Raw genomic sequence first — 19,733 nt, 5'->3', positions numbered from 1 at the left:
GAATTTCTGCCATCATAGAACGTGCCATCAATTAATTAAACATTTTTGTGAACAGTCTATAAGTGTTGAAGAGAAACAGCACTCCTATTCACGCCGGTTGTAGGCCGGGGTGGACCGGATGTCCACGTGGGAGTGTTATAGTGGATGTCCCCATTCATGCCGGTTGGAGGCCGGGACCGGATGTCCACGTGGAGACAGGATTTTACCAAATAAATGTGTTAATTATGTGTAAAAAGTCTTGAAGTATCCAAAAAATATCAAGTGTTTCTATATAATAAAAAAATTAGATAAAAAAGGGGGGGCAGCATTGCTGCGAGCAAGACAGCTGCGCCTCCCCGACGAAGCTCCTATCAATTCTGATAGGAGGAGTACTGGTCATTATAGCGCCATCTGGAAGCTGGGACCAAAATTAAATAGAAGAAGAAGAAGAAGTATATTGTGCAGGAATCCTGTGAATGATATTTGATTCGATTCCATAGGAATGTTTGGAATAGAAACGGAATGGAGAAAAGTGTTTTTCGTATAATTCAGCGTTCACAAAAGTATTTGTTTCAAAAGTATTTTTCTTTCGTCTAATTCAACGTTTTTATGAAAATAAATGTTTCGAAACGGCTTTTTTCTTCTTTCAGTTTGTGTCTGAAAGTTACTTCTTTGCATGATCCACACATCTCTGTATAGAGTTGATTTTTGAAATTGATTGCTTCCTTTCTTACTTTGAAAATTCCCACATTTTTGTAACAAAGAAATAGAAGGCCAAAAACTTTCTTTATCAAAAATTACTCTGTCCCAAAAGTATACCCTTTCAATTTAAAAAAGAAACGATCATTTTTCTACCCACAAAAGATCAGAGAAAACGTTTCAGGATCCCCATTTCATGACTGTGTAGTTTCAGCGATTCTCCAATCACGGTTTGTTGTAGAGTGGGCTAAGAGAGTGGTTATTAATTATTCATGACGTTTCCCGAATACTTCGGGGTTTATGGGACCCTATCAGCACAATCTTGCTGAAGATTGTGGTTAGACTGACGTTTTGTCAGTTTCAATCTCAACGGTCCTTTCAGTTGTAGCGTACCTTAAGACATTTCAATAATTGAGAGACTGAAATTCATGGAATTCGTCCAAACCAATTCATTTTCGGACTTCTTTGCAACCTCGTATTTTTTAACTGTAAAATAACGTACACCCAGGAATATGTACAGCCTCCGAACTCTAATAACGAAGAGACAAAAAGGTGAACCAACAATAAGTGAATAATTTTCTTTGTTCTCTGAATTTACAGAATAAAAAAGACATTTCATGCTGTTGAATTTCGAATACACTTTTGTCTCTACAACGTTTCGGAAATTTTCAATATAAATATATTCAAAATTGAAAAGACTCTATTGAATATACTCCTTCATATTTTGTGCCTTGAGATAATTTTGCCAATTCACATTTCATATAAAACATTGAATGAAGCCATTAATCTCAGTACACGGGGTGCTTTTTATGTTGTTTTTATAGTGGTGTATATTCAATGATTCATCTTATTGAAATACAAAATGATAAATCTCTGGGCTTGCTTATTAGTGATTCGAAAATAAACATTCGCCTCTTGTAGTCTTCGTATTTCGAACAGTAATGAGAAAAATTGTGAACTCCAGATGCGCTTATAATTTTGAAAGAAGGCAGATATATAAGTTGAAAAATATATACAGTACGTTCAGTGGAACTTGACAGATGCGTCTTCAATTTGTGCACACTGAATGAATGGAGAGAGTGATGAGAACGAAAAGACACGGCTACTACTCCAAACAACGTAACCTTTCAGTGGAGAATTGTTTATATCACTGGAAAATTAAATAAGAAGTAACTCCTTGTTATAATTTTGAGACGATTTCATAAAATACGTCACGTCGTATTGTTGGACCATTTTTCATTGGAGGTCATCTCGATAGAGGAATTTATTACAAAATTCTATAAATGCTCAAACTTCAAATGATGATGACAATTCATTAGAAAACGATGTTTGCGTCGGACAGTTTTTTTTATGAACGTTTTCCAATATGTTGGATTGGTATACAGAGTGCAGTGGTGTGGCCGGCTACATCACCTGATATCACATCTTTGGTTTTTTTGCAGTCGTGAATTTACTCTAACCTGTTTAAAAAATCTGTTCAAAATCTGTTTTTCCGTTAACCAGCTGTCGCACCCTTTCGAACGACAACCCTCATAAGTCGAAACTGGTGCGAGCTAAGGCTAACGAGGTCTTACTTTTTAACGTGTGATTCCTAACACGAGTTGGACGATAGCAATTGAAAATCGAGCGTTCAGCCTGGGGCTTGAACTATCGACTCACACATCGGCCGATTGACTGAGTGAACAAAGCACCAACGTCGAACCGACCGGCTACCGACCGATAAAGAATCTATAAATCGGAAAAAGCAGGGACCGAACATTTTTTGAGAATGCCAGTTGTCAATGCAGGACATTTAGAATACTGAAAAATAAAATCAAAATTTGACAGTATTATTTTGTATGGAACATGATGGAGCAAAATATCCGTTGATTTCGTTCCATTATTGTTGTTTGTTACAATTTTTTTTTGTTCAATATTCGATAAAGATATGATACAGGAGAGATCAGAAAAAATATGAGGGGTAAATGCTGCACAAAAGCGGGTGTAGTTGGATCAATTTTGATATGAAATTCATATCTGAAAACAAGTTATTTATCTGAATTTTTCTATAACACGTCTGTTCCTGAGTTACATAGGAGGTCAAGTTCATGTTGGAACGCTCTGTATATTCCAAAACCCCTCCAATTCGATTTACTAGAATCTCAAACTCACTCTGTTTCCGTATTCGGTGACTTCAATGTTCACAATATCGAATGGCTCAAATTTTCAAATATCAAAGACGAACAAGGTGGCGAAGCTGAGTCATTTGCAATAAGCAGGGGACTTACTCAGATTATGAATGAGTCAACCAGGATTCCTGACCGTGATGGTGAATATGCTAGTCTTCTGGATCTATACCTAACAGCCAATCCAGAAATTTACACTGTCACCGTTAGGTCTCCATTGAGATCTTCTGACCACAAACTCATTTTAGTGTTGAGTGGAACACCGATAAATGTTGGGGAACAATCTAAGCCGCGCAAAAATGAGCATTACAGATCTGCTGAGTGGGAGGATCTTCAAGACCAATTTCCCCTGACTAGATGTTCATTTCAACTCAAATGATTCATCTGCTTCAGCTTTCAAAGTCACGCAAGTTATTTTATTATCCATGGATGCATATATTGCTTATTTACCAAAACGAACTCCTAACGGCAAACCTTGGTTCAACAAAAATTGCCAGCAAGCTGTTGCCTACGACAGTGGTGCAAAAATCTCAGTGTCGAAAGCCGAGCTGGGTTTGTGCTCGCAAAAGCTGCAAATTTAGAATCACTCAAGGCAAAGGACTTCCTAATCAGATAATTAGGGATGAACTGCTTGTCAATCCCAACGGGACTGGATCCTTCTGGTCGGTAGCTAAAGCTGTTATTAAAATTTTACAAAACTCACAATTCCACCACTACACAAATGGATGGTTCAATTGCAACAGCCATAGAAAAAGCAAATTTACTAACTGAATAATTCACGTCCCTCTTCACAGTTGATTTTCTGGGAAAGGTACCACCCAATATTCCCACACTAGAATCCACACTGCCAGAAATCACTTCTCGACAACGTCCAGTCAGGCGAATGTATAAATAGCTTAATATCAACAAAGCGTCTGGTCCTGATGAAGTACCCGTCATCATAGTTAAAAAGTCCGCCAAAGAACCAGTTGTCTTTTCAACCTGTGTTACAAGAAAGGAGGTTTTTGCTTCTTATTGGAAGATTCAGACTATTCCCAAAAAGGCCAAGAAAAATCTTCCGAATAATTATAGACCAGTCGCTTTGCTATCAATGATATCAAAAAACATGGATAAAGCCGTAAACCATCATTTCCTTAAACATTTTGAGCGATCATCAAAATGGCTTTCGGAAAAAAAGATCAACAGGCGATCTTCTAACTTATGTCACCCATATTTGGAATAACGCAATCGAGAAACATGGAGAGTCAAGAGCTGTTGCGCTTGATTTTTCTAAGGACTTTGACCGTGTGTGGCATGAGGACTTGCTGGCCAAACATCGATATGGCTTGTCGGATGATTTATGTGTGAGGCTCTCTAGCTTCCTGAAAGAACGTTCCCTGCAAGTGACCGTCGATGGATATCTCTCGAATACTTTTACCATCAACGCTGGTATTCCGTAGGGATCCATATTGTCTCCAACCTTCTTTTTATTGTATATCAACGACTTATTGGAAAAAACAGGTATCCAATATATTGCTTTGCTAGCGGCAGCACACTTGTCTCGTCGTTTCACTTGGATTACAGGACATCGGCTGTGGATGCACATCTTCACTAGCAGCGGAAGGTTGCATATCTCAGATCTAGAGGTGATTTTGAATTGGGGTGAAAGTAACCAGTTTCAATTCAATTCCACGAAAACCAAGGCAAGAAGATACATGTATCCGAACCGGATATAATAATGTCATGTCAGACAACTCCGCTTTCTGCTTCGATAAGTTTGTTGGAGGTTAAAATGGACACCAATATATCTTGGCACAATCATGTCGCTGAAATTGCAAAGGCTGCTTTTCGAAAGCAGCTTTATAAAGCTCAGATCAGACTTTCTTTGGAGTATTGTTCTCATGTATGGAGCTCCGCCGTTAAGCTCACCCTGAGGCTGCTGGATTCCATCAAGAAAAGTGCCATCCGCTTGATTGGATACACGAATATCACTTGCAACCTTCATAGTCTGGAGCATCAAAGAAAGGTTGAAGATTCTTCTCTCTTTTATAGATACTTTTACGGAAGGTGTTCAAGTAACTTGGCACATTTGATTTCAGCAAGAGCGATACATATCAGAAATAAGCGACGGACTGTGGCTGCTCATCGTTTTGAGGATAAACTCAATACATCTCGAACTTCACTGTTCAAGAACTTTTCCATTTGGAGAACTGCGTATATTTGGAATAAACTTTTTGAGAACGTTTTTCCAAATGGATTCAATCTACCAGCGATTCAAATTAAACGTGCTGTAGTGCTTGGTACGTCCTTCAAAAAAAAATATTTCCCACAATTTTCTTCGATAATCATCAGTACTCAATAATACATAATTCTCACGCTCATCTGTCCTGATGATGCTTACTTGGTTTCGTTAATTTTATTTTACGAAAAAGCTTCCAACCGTATCTATCAAATTGATCGAGATAAAAATTTTAAATGCATTATATAAAAGGTAAGAAATATCTCCGAAATATTATAATTACAGTACTTCTACTGAAAAATCAAATATTGAATTTTATTTACTAGGAATCTAAATTCATTAACCCTGTATAAGTTGATTCTGGTCAAATTTGGCAATAATGTAAAAATTGAAAATCACATATTTTGTTACATTTATTCCTTCCGATCATATAAAATTTTTGTCTTAATGTTGTCAATAGTCATATTCATCACTACCTTCTTTGTCATATTCTGAATACTTCTCCAAGCTGAGCTGGCTGAGTTCTTCCTTACTTTGTTTAATTTGAATTTGTAAATTTTTCAAATCTTCCGTCTTTAGTTCATGAATCTCCTCGCAAGCTCTCTGCCACTGTTCTTTGAAATATCTTTTCGCTCTTTGAGCGTCTTCAAATTTCTGTTCCAAAATTCTCAACTCTTGTAGCAAATTAGTGGTTTGCGACTTAGTCAACGTAGATTTCTCAAGCTGTGAAAGTTTCTGTCTCTGCTCATCACATATTTCTTTCAAAAGTTGATTGTCTCTCTGGGTTTTACTAAAAGCTTCAATCAACTCTTTCGAATTTTCGCTCGAGAAATTCTTCCAGTTTTCTTTGAAAATACTTTCGTAAATGTGACTTTCATTCTGCTTACGCCTCAAGATTTTTTCTGTCTTCAAGCCATTCATTTTTTTCACCAACTCCTCTTGTAAATATTTACACTTATTTATTGTCATTGTCAGTTGATTCTCTAACTTTTCCTTTTTTTCATTCCATTCTTCCTCAAGTTTTTTCAGCTCTTGTCTTTTAGTTTCACTGAGTTCATCTTCGAAGCGTTTCATTTCCTGCTGCTTCCATTTCTGTAAATCGCTTATTTCCTTCGCTGTGATGATTTCATCAATGATCACCGGTAGCAAATGTAAATGATAGTCATCTGACTCTTCCACATCGCCAACTTTTATTCTTATATCCACACCTACTTTTGCTAAAGCTTCCGAAGTAGTTAGAGAGTACAAGGTTGCTTCATATTCAAGTCCAAAATCTCGCAAACAGTTCATATTGATCACATGCTCTCTGCAGATCAAAATTTCAGAATCGTCAGCCAATACTAGTCTCGGAGGCCAGAATTTCAGTAATTTTTCTATTTTGTCAGGTATGGAGAGATAACTTAGTTTCACACTCAGATTATTCAGTGTTATTTTCTCTTCTTTAGTATCACTAATCTCTGCTAAAATAGTTGTACAACTAGCAGCTCTTGGGTGAAGGAATTTGAACATGAGTTTGGTATCATGGGGATTTTTTTTCCAAATTAAATGCTGCAAATTTATTTCCACAAGATATTTGTGGTAGCTATCCATTGGATTAGGTAGTCTTGCAGACAGAGGATCACTTTTTATGAGTGTGTTCATAGATTTTGTGGTAAAAGATACCAGAGTGTTGTCCACCAAAACCAATTCTTTCTTTGGAGTGATTTTCATGTCTTTTTCGATGTTCTCCTCATTTTGAATGAGCACATCTCCAGAATCATCAGGCTTTCTGGAAATATTTGAAAAAATTGTCCTCGCTTTTGGTTTCTCCTGGATTTCTTCCTCTGAAGTTTTTTGGCTAGGCGATGCTTCTAGCCAGGTTTGCAGTTCAATGTAAGGTGATTTATCGGTACTACCAAAAGGAATAATGCCATTTGGTGAGGGAAACTTGAAAAAGCATTTCGAATCTTTTCGATCAAAGACATCCATCAATTCCAATTCCGTAACGCCAAGTTTGTCTTTTCCACAACAAAAGCTTATTACTACAGATTGGGTTTTGAAGAACTCGCCCAAAATCTGCTCTGTTGATAAGAGTTTGACTACAATTTTTTCATTGAGGGAAATTCTACTATGTAACTGTTTCCGGAAAGGCTTTGTCTTGATGCTCACTCCTAGAATTTTGAATGATATGAAGTAGTCTTCTGTATTTTTCTGAAACACCAATATTTCTGGTAAGAGTCCGTCTAAGTTGACCACTTCTTTAACCAACAAATTGAGAGTGAAAGTGTTCTCAGCATCTTCCTCGTCTCCTACCTGGATATGACCATCTTCAAAGTATTTAATAGGAAATTCAGAACCTTTACTTTCCTCTAGGTGAACATCTTCTTCAGAAATGTATGGCATGGCATCTGCAGAGTTTTTAATTTCCACATCGTTCATTATGAAATCTCTCAGGGTTAGTGAAATATACAACTCGGGATGACTCTTTTTCTTGTCTGCTTGGCATCCTATCAGTCTATGCCAAGCAAAACTCAGCTCCCCGTGGGCATTCTTTTCCGGAATGATTTTTGCTGAGCGGAGGCTCAGCAGAGCAAACCCAACTCTTTCTTTTCGATTATGCACATCTGTGGTTATGCACTCAACCCGTAAAGGGACATTAGCGCTTCTAATTTTGCGAAGTTCTTTCTTTTCAATCTCCCAGATCAGTTCTGTATTGAAGGGTGGATATTCTTCTGCTGGAATTTTGTCGGATTCTAGAAAGCAAGTAAACAATCAGAAATAATCGAATATATTCAACAAGATATCATACCCAATATTCTGTTGTTGAAATTTCCAGTAACGTGCACGTTATTTTTGAGAAAATCCATTCCTCTTCCGCACTCTACAGAAAGAACCACGTTCACGTATTTCCCGCTGAGCTGATGCATTTCTTAGAGGAATGTCTGAGACATAAATCGTTATCTTGAAAAATAAAGTAGGGTTAATATTGGAGAAAACGTTAACATGACTTCTCCTGTCATGGTAAGGGTAATTGCTTGTCAGTCACAGCGAATCGAAAAGAGTTATTCGACGGGGTGATATCCAAAAATCTATTTATGTAGCGTTAACTTTTTTTTTCCAAAAAAAATTTGTTGAGGCATGAAAAGTGATGAGTATGTATTTGTATAGTAGGTATTTATGATATGAGTGTTAAAAGTAAGGTTTTATTTTGTGAGTGAATTAGTTTGCGAAACGAGCGAAGCGAGTTGAACAATTTTACAAACAAAATGAAATTTACTTTTAAAACAAATATCATTCAAAGTTTTTTGTACAACTGTCATTTTTTCATAATAAAATATATAAGTTCAATATTTCTATAGAAAGACATTTTGACATCTCTTGTCAGTTAACTATTTTCATATTATCGCAGTTGCTATGAAGTGGCCGTGTCAGGTGACGCTGAATCACCTGGTTACCAAAAAACAGTATTGTTTACAGGTCAAGCGTTTTATTTAAAGTGACATTTAAAGTTCTTGCCGGTGTTTGATGTCTTGCATAATGAAGAACAATAGTGAGGAATTGTATGTTCCTGACGATATTGAAGAGTTTGCAAAAAGAGCTTCAATTGAATTGTTACAAAAAAATTAAAAACTCTCAAGTTTGCCAGATGAAAACTATTTGATGATAAAATTTGTTACTATTTTCGGAATATATAGAGCCTGCCAGCGTGAAGTGCTGTGCCATTTATTAATAGAAGATATCAAATTAATAGATAAATCATTAATTGTTCAAGTTCCAAATAAAAAAACGAAACAGGTCGTTCTTTTTCCATTGTTGGAAGAAACATTGAGTATTTTAATAAATATGTTGTATAACGCCCTTCTTTTACCAATCATGAACGTTTTTTTCTGGAATATTCAAATTATAAATGCAGTGCCAACCCAGTTGGTATAAACACGTTTGGGAAAATTATCTCTACCATTGCTGAGTTTCTGAACCGCCCAAACTAAAGGAATATACAGGTCACTGTTTCAGAATGTCTTCTGCTTCTTTGCTAGTAGTTAAAATCTGTTTTTCCGTTGATCAGCTGTCGCCCCCATACAAACAACAACTCTCATAAGTTGAGAAACTTGTGCGAGCTAAAGACTAAAGATGTCTTACCTTTCAACGTGCGATTCCTAACACGGTTGCAGAATCATCCCAGCTTCAACCAGATAAATTATCTCGAGAAAAATATCTGGTCGAGGCGAGATTCGAACCCACGGCCTTCCGATCGTGAGTCGGGCGCACTACCACCGCGGCCAAATCCACAATCGGGAGCAAATATAATGGATATAAAGAAGTAAGGACGATGGAAGTCTACAACAGTAGCTGAAGGTCCTATCGATCAATCTATTTCTTTAAAAAAATGCTATTTCTGAAAGAATAATCCCAATGGCTAGATTCAGCGTTGCAGCATCGTCCTCTTCACTTCAAGAATCAAATGTTAATGCCCATAAAATTTTCAACTCAGATAGTTGAAATATATTACAAGGCTTTTCGAAATCACAAGGTATTAATATCAGCAGTCATTCTAATTGTACGTTTCATATTAATGTTCATAAATAATAATAATAATAATAATAATGTAATTAATGTGTATAATACATTAGTAACAGAATTCAATTGTATCTATATTTATTGTTCATAATAAAACTTCCTTGAAAATTGAATAATTGTGTTTTGTTTATTTCTATTTGGTCAAAAAAATCGTGTTAAAAATACTTTTAACAATAGTGTTAAAAATATTTTTAACACGCTGCTTTGTAAAAATCATCTTTTAATACTCTTGCGAATGTAAGTTTGTTTGTAACAGTTTCACGCGAAAACTACTCAACCGATCATCATGAAATTTTGTACACATGTTCTTGGAGGTATTAGAAGTAACATTGGATACTTTTTATTGAAAAATAATTATTTCTATGTAAGATAAAAAAAATGTTTGTCAAAAAAATATCAAAATCTAGCTACTTTAACGTCATCTAGTATTCCAGTAATGAAGTTCCAACCCTTAGTACCATAATACCATCGCACTGTATTATTCACAGTCACGAAAATATCCAGTCCAATCCAATTGACTATAGGGTAAATTTTCGTTTTGAGGACACCCGGCGATTTTGAAAAAATGTTTGAATGTACTTACGTATTTTGATGCGTAGACTACGAATCCGAAATAAAAAATCGGCGCTCTTCCTTATTTAAAAAGTTGCGGACCTTCAAAGTTCAGGAAAGGGCAACTTGTCAGCCTTCTTTTTCACAAAATAAACTATTTAAAAACACAAGCATTTATTCACTAGGTCACCTTTACACCTTATTCCTCCTTCTTTGACACATTTCACTTCAATATTCAACATTTTTCTTATTAAAAACTTAATTTGAAAACGAATGCTTCTCCTGATGACATTCTTCTATTTCTAGGTCAGTTACTAGTGACATTTCAGAAAAAATCGGTTGGTATTTGCCGCCGCCTACTATTTCAAATTCATAATACACCACCAAAAACCAATTTACGATCTAAAGAATGAAGGTAAAAAACATCTGAATCACATTAGAATTATTGACTGCATCAGTCGTTCCAACTATGACATTAACCTTAAAAACGTAAAATACAGAGATATGTAACCAAAAAGCAGCTCCATACATTTTTTAACATTTTTATTGAAAAAATATTGATAATTGAAGTGAAAAGTGTCAAAGAAGGAGGAATAAGGTGTAAAGGTGGCCTAGTGAATGCATGCTTGTGTTTTTAAATAGTTTATTTTGTGAAAAAGAAGACTGAAAAGTTGCACTTTTCTGAACTTTGAAGGGTCGTAACTTTGTAAATAAGGGAGAGCACCGTTTTTTTCTTTCGGATTCGTAATCTACGCATCAAAATACGTAAGTACACTCAAACATTTTTTCAAAATCGCCGGGTGCCCTCAAAACGAAAATTTACGTTTCAATAATTGAAGAGTCGCTGTCCTCATCTTCATTTCATGAGTCAGTAAAGTAAGGTGATGGTCCGTCTAGATGAACATAAAAACATTAATTTAGCCGGAGATTCAATCTTAGTTATCTCCTAATAATGCTAACTCAGCTACGTAGCTACGCGCTACGAGAGACACTATTTTGTTTCTGTGCCAAAAAGTGTTTTTAATAGATTCATGATAAGCTAAATAATAAATATCAGTGAAAATTCTCGCAACATGTCAATTTGATTTTGATTATTTATTTTTCTAAATGTTTATTGAATATACGTGATGCCTAACCTCCAAGTAATAACGTCACCATCAGTCCAAATAACTCAGAATTAGCTTTGAATTATTACGGAAATTATGTGGAATCACACTTTATATGGAATGAAAGAAGCAATTTTAGGAGAGGATTTTGTGAAGAAATATACCATGGCTTTCGCCAAAATAGCTTCCATACCTTTTATCAGCAACATTCCAAGACTCCGCAAGGGTAATTTTGTCAGAAAAGACAATTCCATTTTCTGCTTCGATAAGTTTGTTGGGGGTTAAAATGGACACCAATATGTCTTGGCACAATCATGTTGCAGGAATTGCAGGGGCTGCTCCTCAAAAGCTTTAAAAACTATTCCGAACCACAAAATTATACACACCTCAGCAACTTTTGATGCTTTATAAAGCTCAGATCAGACCCTCTCTGGAGTCCGGCCCTAAGCATACCCTGAAGCTGTTGGATTCCATCCAGAAGTGCCATCCGCCTAGTTGGAGACACGAACATCACTTGCTACATTTTGATTGGTTTCCGGATTTTGTCGTGGTTGTTTGCCGTGGAATTTCATATCCCAACTCTTTCATACACTATATTGTGTAGTAAATTGATGGATGTAGCCGTTAGTACGTGGTAGGAAATCATAATGAAGAAAAGAGAAGTGAAACGTTCTATATTTTTCACCACTTTTATTTGTAACTAACGTTACTGCAGTTTCGTCCTATACGGACATTTTCAAACTTATACAATTGTATAAGTTAAAGTTAAAGTATAAATCAAATATACATATCGTATAAGTTTGAAAATGTCCGTATAGGGCAAAACTGCAGTAACGTTAGTTACAAATAAAAGTGGTAAAAAACATAGAAAGTTTCATTTCTCTTTTCTTCATTATATTGTGTAGCTTTTTTATGGATGATATCTGACTCAATTCCATAATGAATGTTTGGAGTACGAACCGAATAGATAAAACTGATTTCGTATAATGTTAATATAAAAATATTCGTTTCGAAAGTTTTTTTCAGTTCGTGTAATTCAATGTTTATATAGAAGTAGGTGTTTCGGAAGAATTTATCATCCAGTTTGTACCTGAAAGTAACTTCTATGCATGATCTACACATCTTCGTGAAGAGTTCAATTTGAAATATATTGTGTGCTGCTTTCCTTTGCGAGTTTTCCATATTTTTTGTATAGAGATGAAAAGTGAAAAAACCAAAAAGCTTTCTTTCCCAAATACTAATATCTTCTAGAAATATATTTCTTCCAATTCAAACATTTGTTTTTTTCCTTCGACGTTAAAAGTTGTCAGAAACATGAAAATCAAATTATGTATTGTCAACGCTTCAAGGTAGGTACGTGTACATGAAATCAAATTAAATATTATCGCAGCAAAACTGTTCAATGAAAATGCTCTCATCAATTTCGATTATAATTAGCGTCAACAATATGATAATGATATGCAGTTTATTCCATGATGTGTTATCCCACAATCAGCTGTCAAACAAAATCAAGCAATAATACATTACATCATAATCCATTGCAGAAAAGTAAATTAACAGTTCCTGAAAATATTCAGCAAGATTTAATTCAGTATAAAATCTAAGGATATTCATATCAGAAAGTTTTCATAATAGGAAATCTTCAAATGGCTGAAAAACAACTTGATGTTTATTTTCGAGCAAGGTGACTTTTCATTTCAACTGGCGTGTCAAAGTACTGAATATCCATTGTCAGTGCGACAAAAATCCACACGATACAAAAATATCATATTCAACTGTGACAAAAGCACATTTGGGTATTGTATGAAATACAACTATTGGTTCAGATTTCTGATGAAAATTTTTTTCTTGTAAATGTCATAATTTTGTGATTTGATTTGAAGTTTTTCTGCTATTCAAATATCCTATACTTTGTAAATAGGTAGATGAATGATAGAATGTCCCGCTAGATCATCTAACCTCAACTCATTAGATATTTTATGGGATGATTCATGATATAAAGTCTATATGGACGTACCTGGTGATATCCGTGAACTGAAAGATCGAATCAGGCGAAAATCACAGAAGACACTTTCTGCTGTGCTACAAAATGTCAGTAAACAAAATATCAGAAACGTGTAAGAGAAAAAAGTTAGGAACTTCCGCTGTGTTACACATTTCAGAAATGAATGAAATTCCCGAATGGTTCACTGTCTTTGGGTCAATTGAAAACCAAGTATCTACACAACTACGTAATTTCATTTGATAAGTTTCATCATATTCTTTCTCCGTGTCTCATTTGGTGAAAATTACTGTAGCTCATAAGTGTTTTTTATAACTTTTTTATAACATTAGACCTTATATAACACCACTGTAGGTAATAATAGAGGTACTTAGCTTGATTGACTACCTGAATTTTGTTTACTAGTGACAATGTGGATATGCTAATTTGAAACCCGGTGAGTAAACTAAATTGATTTGATGATTTAACAGGTTGCACCCGAAATTGAGTTTGTAACCCTTCCTTGCATAGTGCAAAATTTCCGTTACATTTAGATTCGGGAACTTGTGATCGCATGCCAAGGAATGGTTTGAAAACGTTTTTATCATTTTTACCTAGTCTGAAGAACCTTTCTTGTTCAGCATACCGTTTTTGGAAATTTCGACCACAATGTCCCACATAAACACTATTACACTCCGGACACTTAAACTTATAAACTCCAGATTTCTCCAACTTGTCCACTTTATCTCTGGTATTGAAAAGGAAATCAGATAACCTGGCATATGGTCTGAATGCCACTTCCACATTGTTTTTTTCTGAAGAAACCTGCAATTATCTTTGTTCTTTCATCAAAATATGTTAGACTTACCCATTTCTTGATTTCTGATTTTTTGATCTGGGGGTATATCAATCTGTGAGTGAATTTCCGGCTTTGTTTCCTGACTAACTTCTGGATTGTATCTGCGTTGAAACCATTATTATGTCCTGTGTCCTTCAGGCTAGGTGAAATGATTCGACGATTTCAAACCATTCCACAAGTTTTCCGAATCTATGCGATACGGAAATTTTGCACCACGCAAGGAAGGGTTTTAAACTCAATTATTTAGTGCAACTTGAATGATCAAATCAATTTAGTTTACTCGCCGGTTTTCAAATCAGCATATCCACATTGTCACTAGTAAACAAAATGCAGGTAGTCAATCAAGCTGAGTACCTCTATTAATTATTACCTACAGTAGTGTTATATGCCGGCTAATGAAATCAATCATTGTTAGTTTGATGTTTGGAAATGTCTTATAGCAGGGGAGCCCACGATGCAAAATGGGGATTTACTGAAGCGTCATTGAGACATATTAGGTTGCAAAGCTTAGATGATAAAAAGAAAAAAATGTTATATAATATTTACCTTTTTATCGGTGGGGAAAGCGGCTATAGATTTTCAAATATGTAAAAAAAATACTGTTGCATGAACATACTCGAGCGCGTCAGATATTGATAGCATCAATGTCCTACGTATTTCTAATAATGTTGGTATGTTTATCTGATCGTTTGCCTGATGTGGGTGGTTGTACGTAAGAGTTAAAAGTGAAAAGAAAAAATATTTGATCGAGCGCGTCAGATTTTCTAAGGGGGTGTATTGTTTTTAATTTTCTTTTTAATTCATTGAACTTAATCTATTGAAAAGCTCAGAAAATAGCATGCAAATAAATAAGTGTATATTTTTTAGGTAGAATATTTGTATTAATAAGAAAATAATTTTTTTAAAAGCTCAAAAAATTTAATTTTTTATAATCAATTGATCAAGTAATGAAGAAAAGAGAAATGAAACTTTCTATATTTTTTACCACTTTCATTTGTAACTAACGTTACTGCAGATTCGCCCTATAAGGACATTTTCAAACATATATATTGTATAAGTTTGAAAATGTCCTAATAGGACGAAACTGCAGTAACGATAGTTACAAATAAAAGTGGTAAAAAACATAGAAAGTTCAATTTCTCTTTTCTTCATTATGATTTCCTACCACGTAGTAACGGCTGCATCCATCAATTAATTGATTAATTGATCATCATCTTTTTCTTCATCACGAACGAGTCTCTGTGATCAGCTGTGATGGCGTCATGGCAACAGAATTCAGAGTGGGGACGGAGTGAGATAGTAATAGATAGAGAAAAAGTGAATAGAGAATAGAGGAATAGAAATTCGGAGAGGGAAATATAGGTATCACACAGCTGCGCGCATTAAACTTTATCAAAGAATTTTTGTTATTTCGGCTTGCAGAAATCGTCAGATTACATATTTTTCGTTATCCTTGAATTATTTCCTTCAAAATGAAAAAAAATTAGCTACGCTTGAGATTGTCGAAATGACGTTATTTTTTCACAACTTTGCTGCCCTCCCCTTTCTTTACGTCACTCTCAAATTGTCAGATTACTGGAATATACACTTTCTAGCAGGTAATGAACTCACCCTACCTTAATCTGACGCGCTCGAGAAGTTCTGATGATTTTTTTTTTTACTAATCTGATCCTTTATCGCTCACAGGCTCATATTTGGTGGAGGTACTTAACCGAGTACACGGTATCCCCCTGTATATTAATCTGCCGCGCTTCAGTAAATCCCGAAATCCCCGCTTGGGCTCCCCTATTATTATAGGACGAATTTGCAGTATCGTTAGTTACAAATGAAAGTGGTAAAAACCGAAAGTTTCAAATCTTTTTTTTTTCTTCATCAACTTTCACAAACATAGGTTGTAACATTTGATATCTCTCATTTTTACTTTATTTTTCTCATTGTCATTGAAATGTTAGGATTTCCCACAATATCGATGAAAAAATATGACAAAAAGTTTCATAGAAATTAAAGTTTCAATAAAATGTGTCCCTCCCAAAGTTTAAAAATTTCAATCGGGTCCGCTGAAAATGCAAAATGAGCTGAAAACAATTATATTACAAAACTTTTATTTTTTGTCAATCATTAATCAAGAAATATCAATAGATTCTCAAATTCTACTTATCGCCCCGCTTGGGGCTTTGTTAACAAGATGAACATGTTACTAGTTAATTTTTTTCTTAGGCAAATGTTTCATACATGTAGTCAAGCCGCGTTGAAATTAATCGTGTCACCGACACTTTGCTGTCTGGGTAGGATCTTTCCCGTACTGACAAAAGGTAATACCTGGAAACCGCGGTCTGCGGGTGATGTGCTTAAATAATTACAGCACGATCCTGCTGCTTTATGAACGAGAAAGGCTAACATCTGTGAGGCATCTTGCATAAATGTATAATTCAATATCCAGTTTGGTATTGGCCGGAAAAGTAGTTGTTTTTCGGCAGGCATTGACCGAAACCTACTCTGTAAGTAGTTGAGAGATTAATATTTCGAGATTTTATTTCGAAATTATTCACCTATTTATAGAATTATGAATTGGTGGAAATTTTAGTGACACTCAATACCGAAAATAAAATCGGTTCAAGGGATATTTTAATATCCGGAGAGTATTATCCTCACGTTTCTAACAATTGGAGTTTTTCAGAATTATCCGATAGTTTTCAAAATATCATTGGTGAGAAAAAAATATCACTTTGGTTTTTCATTGAACCGATCGATCGGTTTTTTGTCTGAACTCTATTTCTTTGGATTCATCAGAAAATCCGTTTTTGATATAATGAAATAATATTTTTTCATTTTGGGCTACTTTCTTAAGTTGAATCTGATTCGCAACTCTTCTCAGAACAAAAGTCAGAGTTTTCAAGAAAAAAAAGTCGCCAGCCTTCAAAAATACTTGTCAAATTTTGTGGTTTCGTTAATTTTAATTTTTTCATACTTTTCATACATTTGCCACCATTGACACCTTTCTCTGCTATTCCAAAAGACATTTATTCTACCTTTATACCTTGACAAATTCTTTTTTATAGCTTGGATGGGTGCATTATGTCTGGGGATTTCCTTCGCCACTTCACCGCTCATAGTCGCCATTTGTAGGAGGAAATCGGCGAGGCTGGCAGCCGTTATAGGAGGCCTGATAATTTCCCTCGCATGTCTTTTCACTTCATTCGCCGTTCAATATCATCAGGTAAGTGAATAGCGATAATCCAATTAGTTATCCAATTAGTTAATACATAGAAAAGAGCTCTCGCGGCTTTATCCTAACTGTGGCATGATATCAATTGTATGACAACATTAATACCCTAAGCAGTTGGTAACTTGTACAGAGGGGGCCAAATTGGAAACTTTCAAAAGGAAACTCCTGTTTTCAAACTGGATAGATGAAAACTGATGGCTATGGGTCAAATTTTATGATAAACTCAATGGTGAAAACCGCATAATGATACATATCATCGTTTTTGAGTTACAGCATGGTTTTCGAAAAAATGCATTTTTCAAAACTTTTTCCTGTCGAAAATTCATTGTTTCTATGAAAACATTTCCAGATTACCTTTTTACGTAGTATTCAATGGTACAAAAAATTCGTTTTTCAAATGAGATATCAATAGTAATTGATGGAAAACTATTTTTTGATTAGACACCCTGTATATTCCTGATTGAAATTAATTTTTCAAAAATGTAGCACATTTGGGGTTTTGCTTGAGTCATCTTTAGAATACATAGTTTTACATTTTTCCATGTATATATATATATATATATATATATATATATATATATATATATATATATAATATATATATATATATATATATATATATATATATATATATAAATAATATATATATATATATATATATACAAATATGAAAGTTATTGAGTGTTTTGATATAGAAACAGAAGTTAATATCGGACATAGCACTCATGAAAGTGGCAGGTAGCTATAGCTGCCTCCGTGGTGATTTTGATAGTTTTCTTGTGAACACGAGATCTATCTACTGAAACCACAAATGTGCGGTTGGCTCCTGTTGGTGGCTCCGTGCATTTGTATTTCTATCTTTTGGTAACCAAGTGTTGCCCATCCTTACACTTGGCTGCACCATACTGATGATACATTTGATACATTCTAAGAATATTCCTGGGAAATATTCTTAATATACACTGAAATATTTAACTAGAAATACTACCAATATTTTTGGATGTTCCTACTCTCAAAAAATGTATACTGAAATAACAATTCTGTGAATTCATCAGCACTAATTGAAAAATAATAAATATTTCGTTTCATTGAAATGAAAAAATGTATTACATGAAGAAATAGGCGAAATATAAGTTTCTCACTTCAAAAACTAAACCCACAAATGAAGTATTGTAAATGAGTGGTATGATAGGTTCTTCAATGAATTTCACTTACTCAAAGTTATCCAAACTTTGCTCACCAAATAGTTTTCCTGATATTTGTCCAACAATGCATCAGCCAGTCTTTCATTATCGATACCTGGAACGCATTATCACTATTTGAAAGTGGCAAAACAAAATTGAAATTAAACTCAAATAGATATAATTCTCATAGGTTCCTCATGAACATTTACAACTTTTTATGATCTGCAGAGCAACTTGCATTCCCGTTGTTGAAAAGTACTCATTACGTATTCAGTTTCATGGCCAGGTACCACTCCTTTTTCTTCTGGGCACATTGATACTATCTTGAGAAAGACTGAACAAATACAAAAGAATGTGCCACTTACTTACTTTTCTCTACTTAAGATACACAACTGAAATCACCAGTCAAACCAACAAATCCCACACACCAACTCTCCTCGGGCCTAAAATGAACTATTGCAGGTTAAGCACCATGACTTTATTATCGATACTATTGTCTTTTACTTACTTTTCTCAAAGACTATGTAATGTAACTCTACTGTTTGAAGATGCGAAAGCAAACTATTCGCTGTAGATACTGCAAATTGGACAGCCTCAAACTATAAATGGTACACAAAATATGAGAAAATGATACTTCCACAAAGCTTCGAATGTCGCGCGCTACACTTCAATTGACCAATGAGAAACGTTTACTCCAATACTTCATTTCCCCATTTCTCTGTTGCCAGGATTTGTCGCTTTGTAATTGAATAATTTCAAATACGAAATGAAAAATAGGATGAGAATAAACCGATTTATTATTGCAATTCATTCATTTATTGGACCATTCGATTTTTTTTGTCGTTTCCAATAGTTGGAGGAATTCATTAGAATCTTCGCGATGAGTTCAAAAACTGGTTAACACTATATTAGGTTATGCATTCGATTAAAATCTTCAAATATTTTTGTTTTCTATAATATCGAATTATTTGAATACGTTATCATAAGATAATCCAAAATTCCGTATAGAATATTTCGAAATATACCCTGGGGATATATTCTAAAAATATTCCATGTGGTATATTCGATCGACAATATTCTTAGAATATTCACAGGTGAATAATAGATTTATAGACATTCTATGCACATTCTTTTGGGAATAATCCTGCCATATTCATTCAAGCATATTCTATGAATATTCTAAAGGCATATATATATATATATATAT

General features: G+C 34.7%; 2 protein-coding genes across 4 annotated transcripts in view; one reads left to right on the top strand and one right to left on the bottom strand.

Moving 5' to 3' along the window:
- The window catches only part of LOC111512640 (monocarboxylate transporter 2), a 311,021-nt gene that overhangs the window by 223,334 nt on the left and 67,954 nt on the right, over positions 1-19,733 (top strand). For all 3 annotated transcript variants that reach the window (XM_074183936.1, XM_074183941.1, XM_074183948.1), the window contains exon 4: positions 17,176-17,333. In XM_074183936.1, the coding sequence (XP_074040037.1) occupies positions 17,176-17,333 (158 nt within the window). The remainder of the gene's footprint in view (positions 1-17,175; positions 17,334-19,733) is intronic.
- Positions 5,457-8,069, bottom strand: LOC111512642 (uncharacterized). Its single transcript, XM_023168789.2, has 2 exons — positions 7,850-8,069; positions 5,457-7,793 (listed from the first exon to the last, which is right to left on the bottom strand). The coding sequence occupies exons 1-2, from the start codon at positions 7,965-7,967 to the stop codon at positions 5,515-5,517; spliced, it is 2,397 nt and encodes a 798-aa protein (XP_023024557.2). The 5' UTR covers positions 7,968-8,069; the 3' UTR covers positions 5,457-5,514.

The sequence above is a fragment of the Leptinotarsa decemlineata genome, unplaced genomic scaffold (assembly GCF_025532065.1).
Source record: "Leptinotarsa decemlineata unplaced genomic scaffold, Ldec_3_MD MMD2_P_RNA_scaffold_2, whole genome shotgun sequence".
Classification (NCBI taxonomy): domain Eukaryota; kingdom Metazoa; phylum Arthropoda; class Insecta; order Coleoptera; family Chrysomelidae; genus Leptinotarsa; species Leptinotarsa decemlineata.
This window is presented reverse-complemented; position numbering and strand designations above follow the sequence as displayed.

What these genes read in the sequence shown, in the direction of transcription:
- LOC111512642 (XM_023168789.2), bottom strand. Translation starts at nt 7,967, where the DNA reads ATGCATCAGCTCAGCGGGAAATACGTGAACGTGGTTCTTTCTGTAGAG. An exon ending in TTTCAACAACAGAATATTGG is followed by an intron (nt 7,794 to 7,849) that starts GTATGATATCTT and finishes CTTGCTTTCTAG; the next exon opens with AATCCGACAAAATTCCAGCA.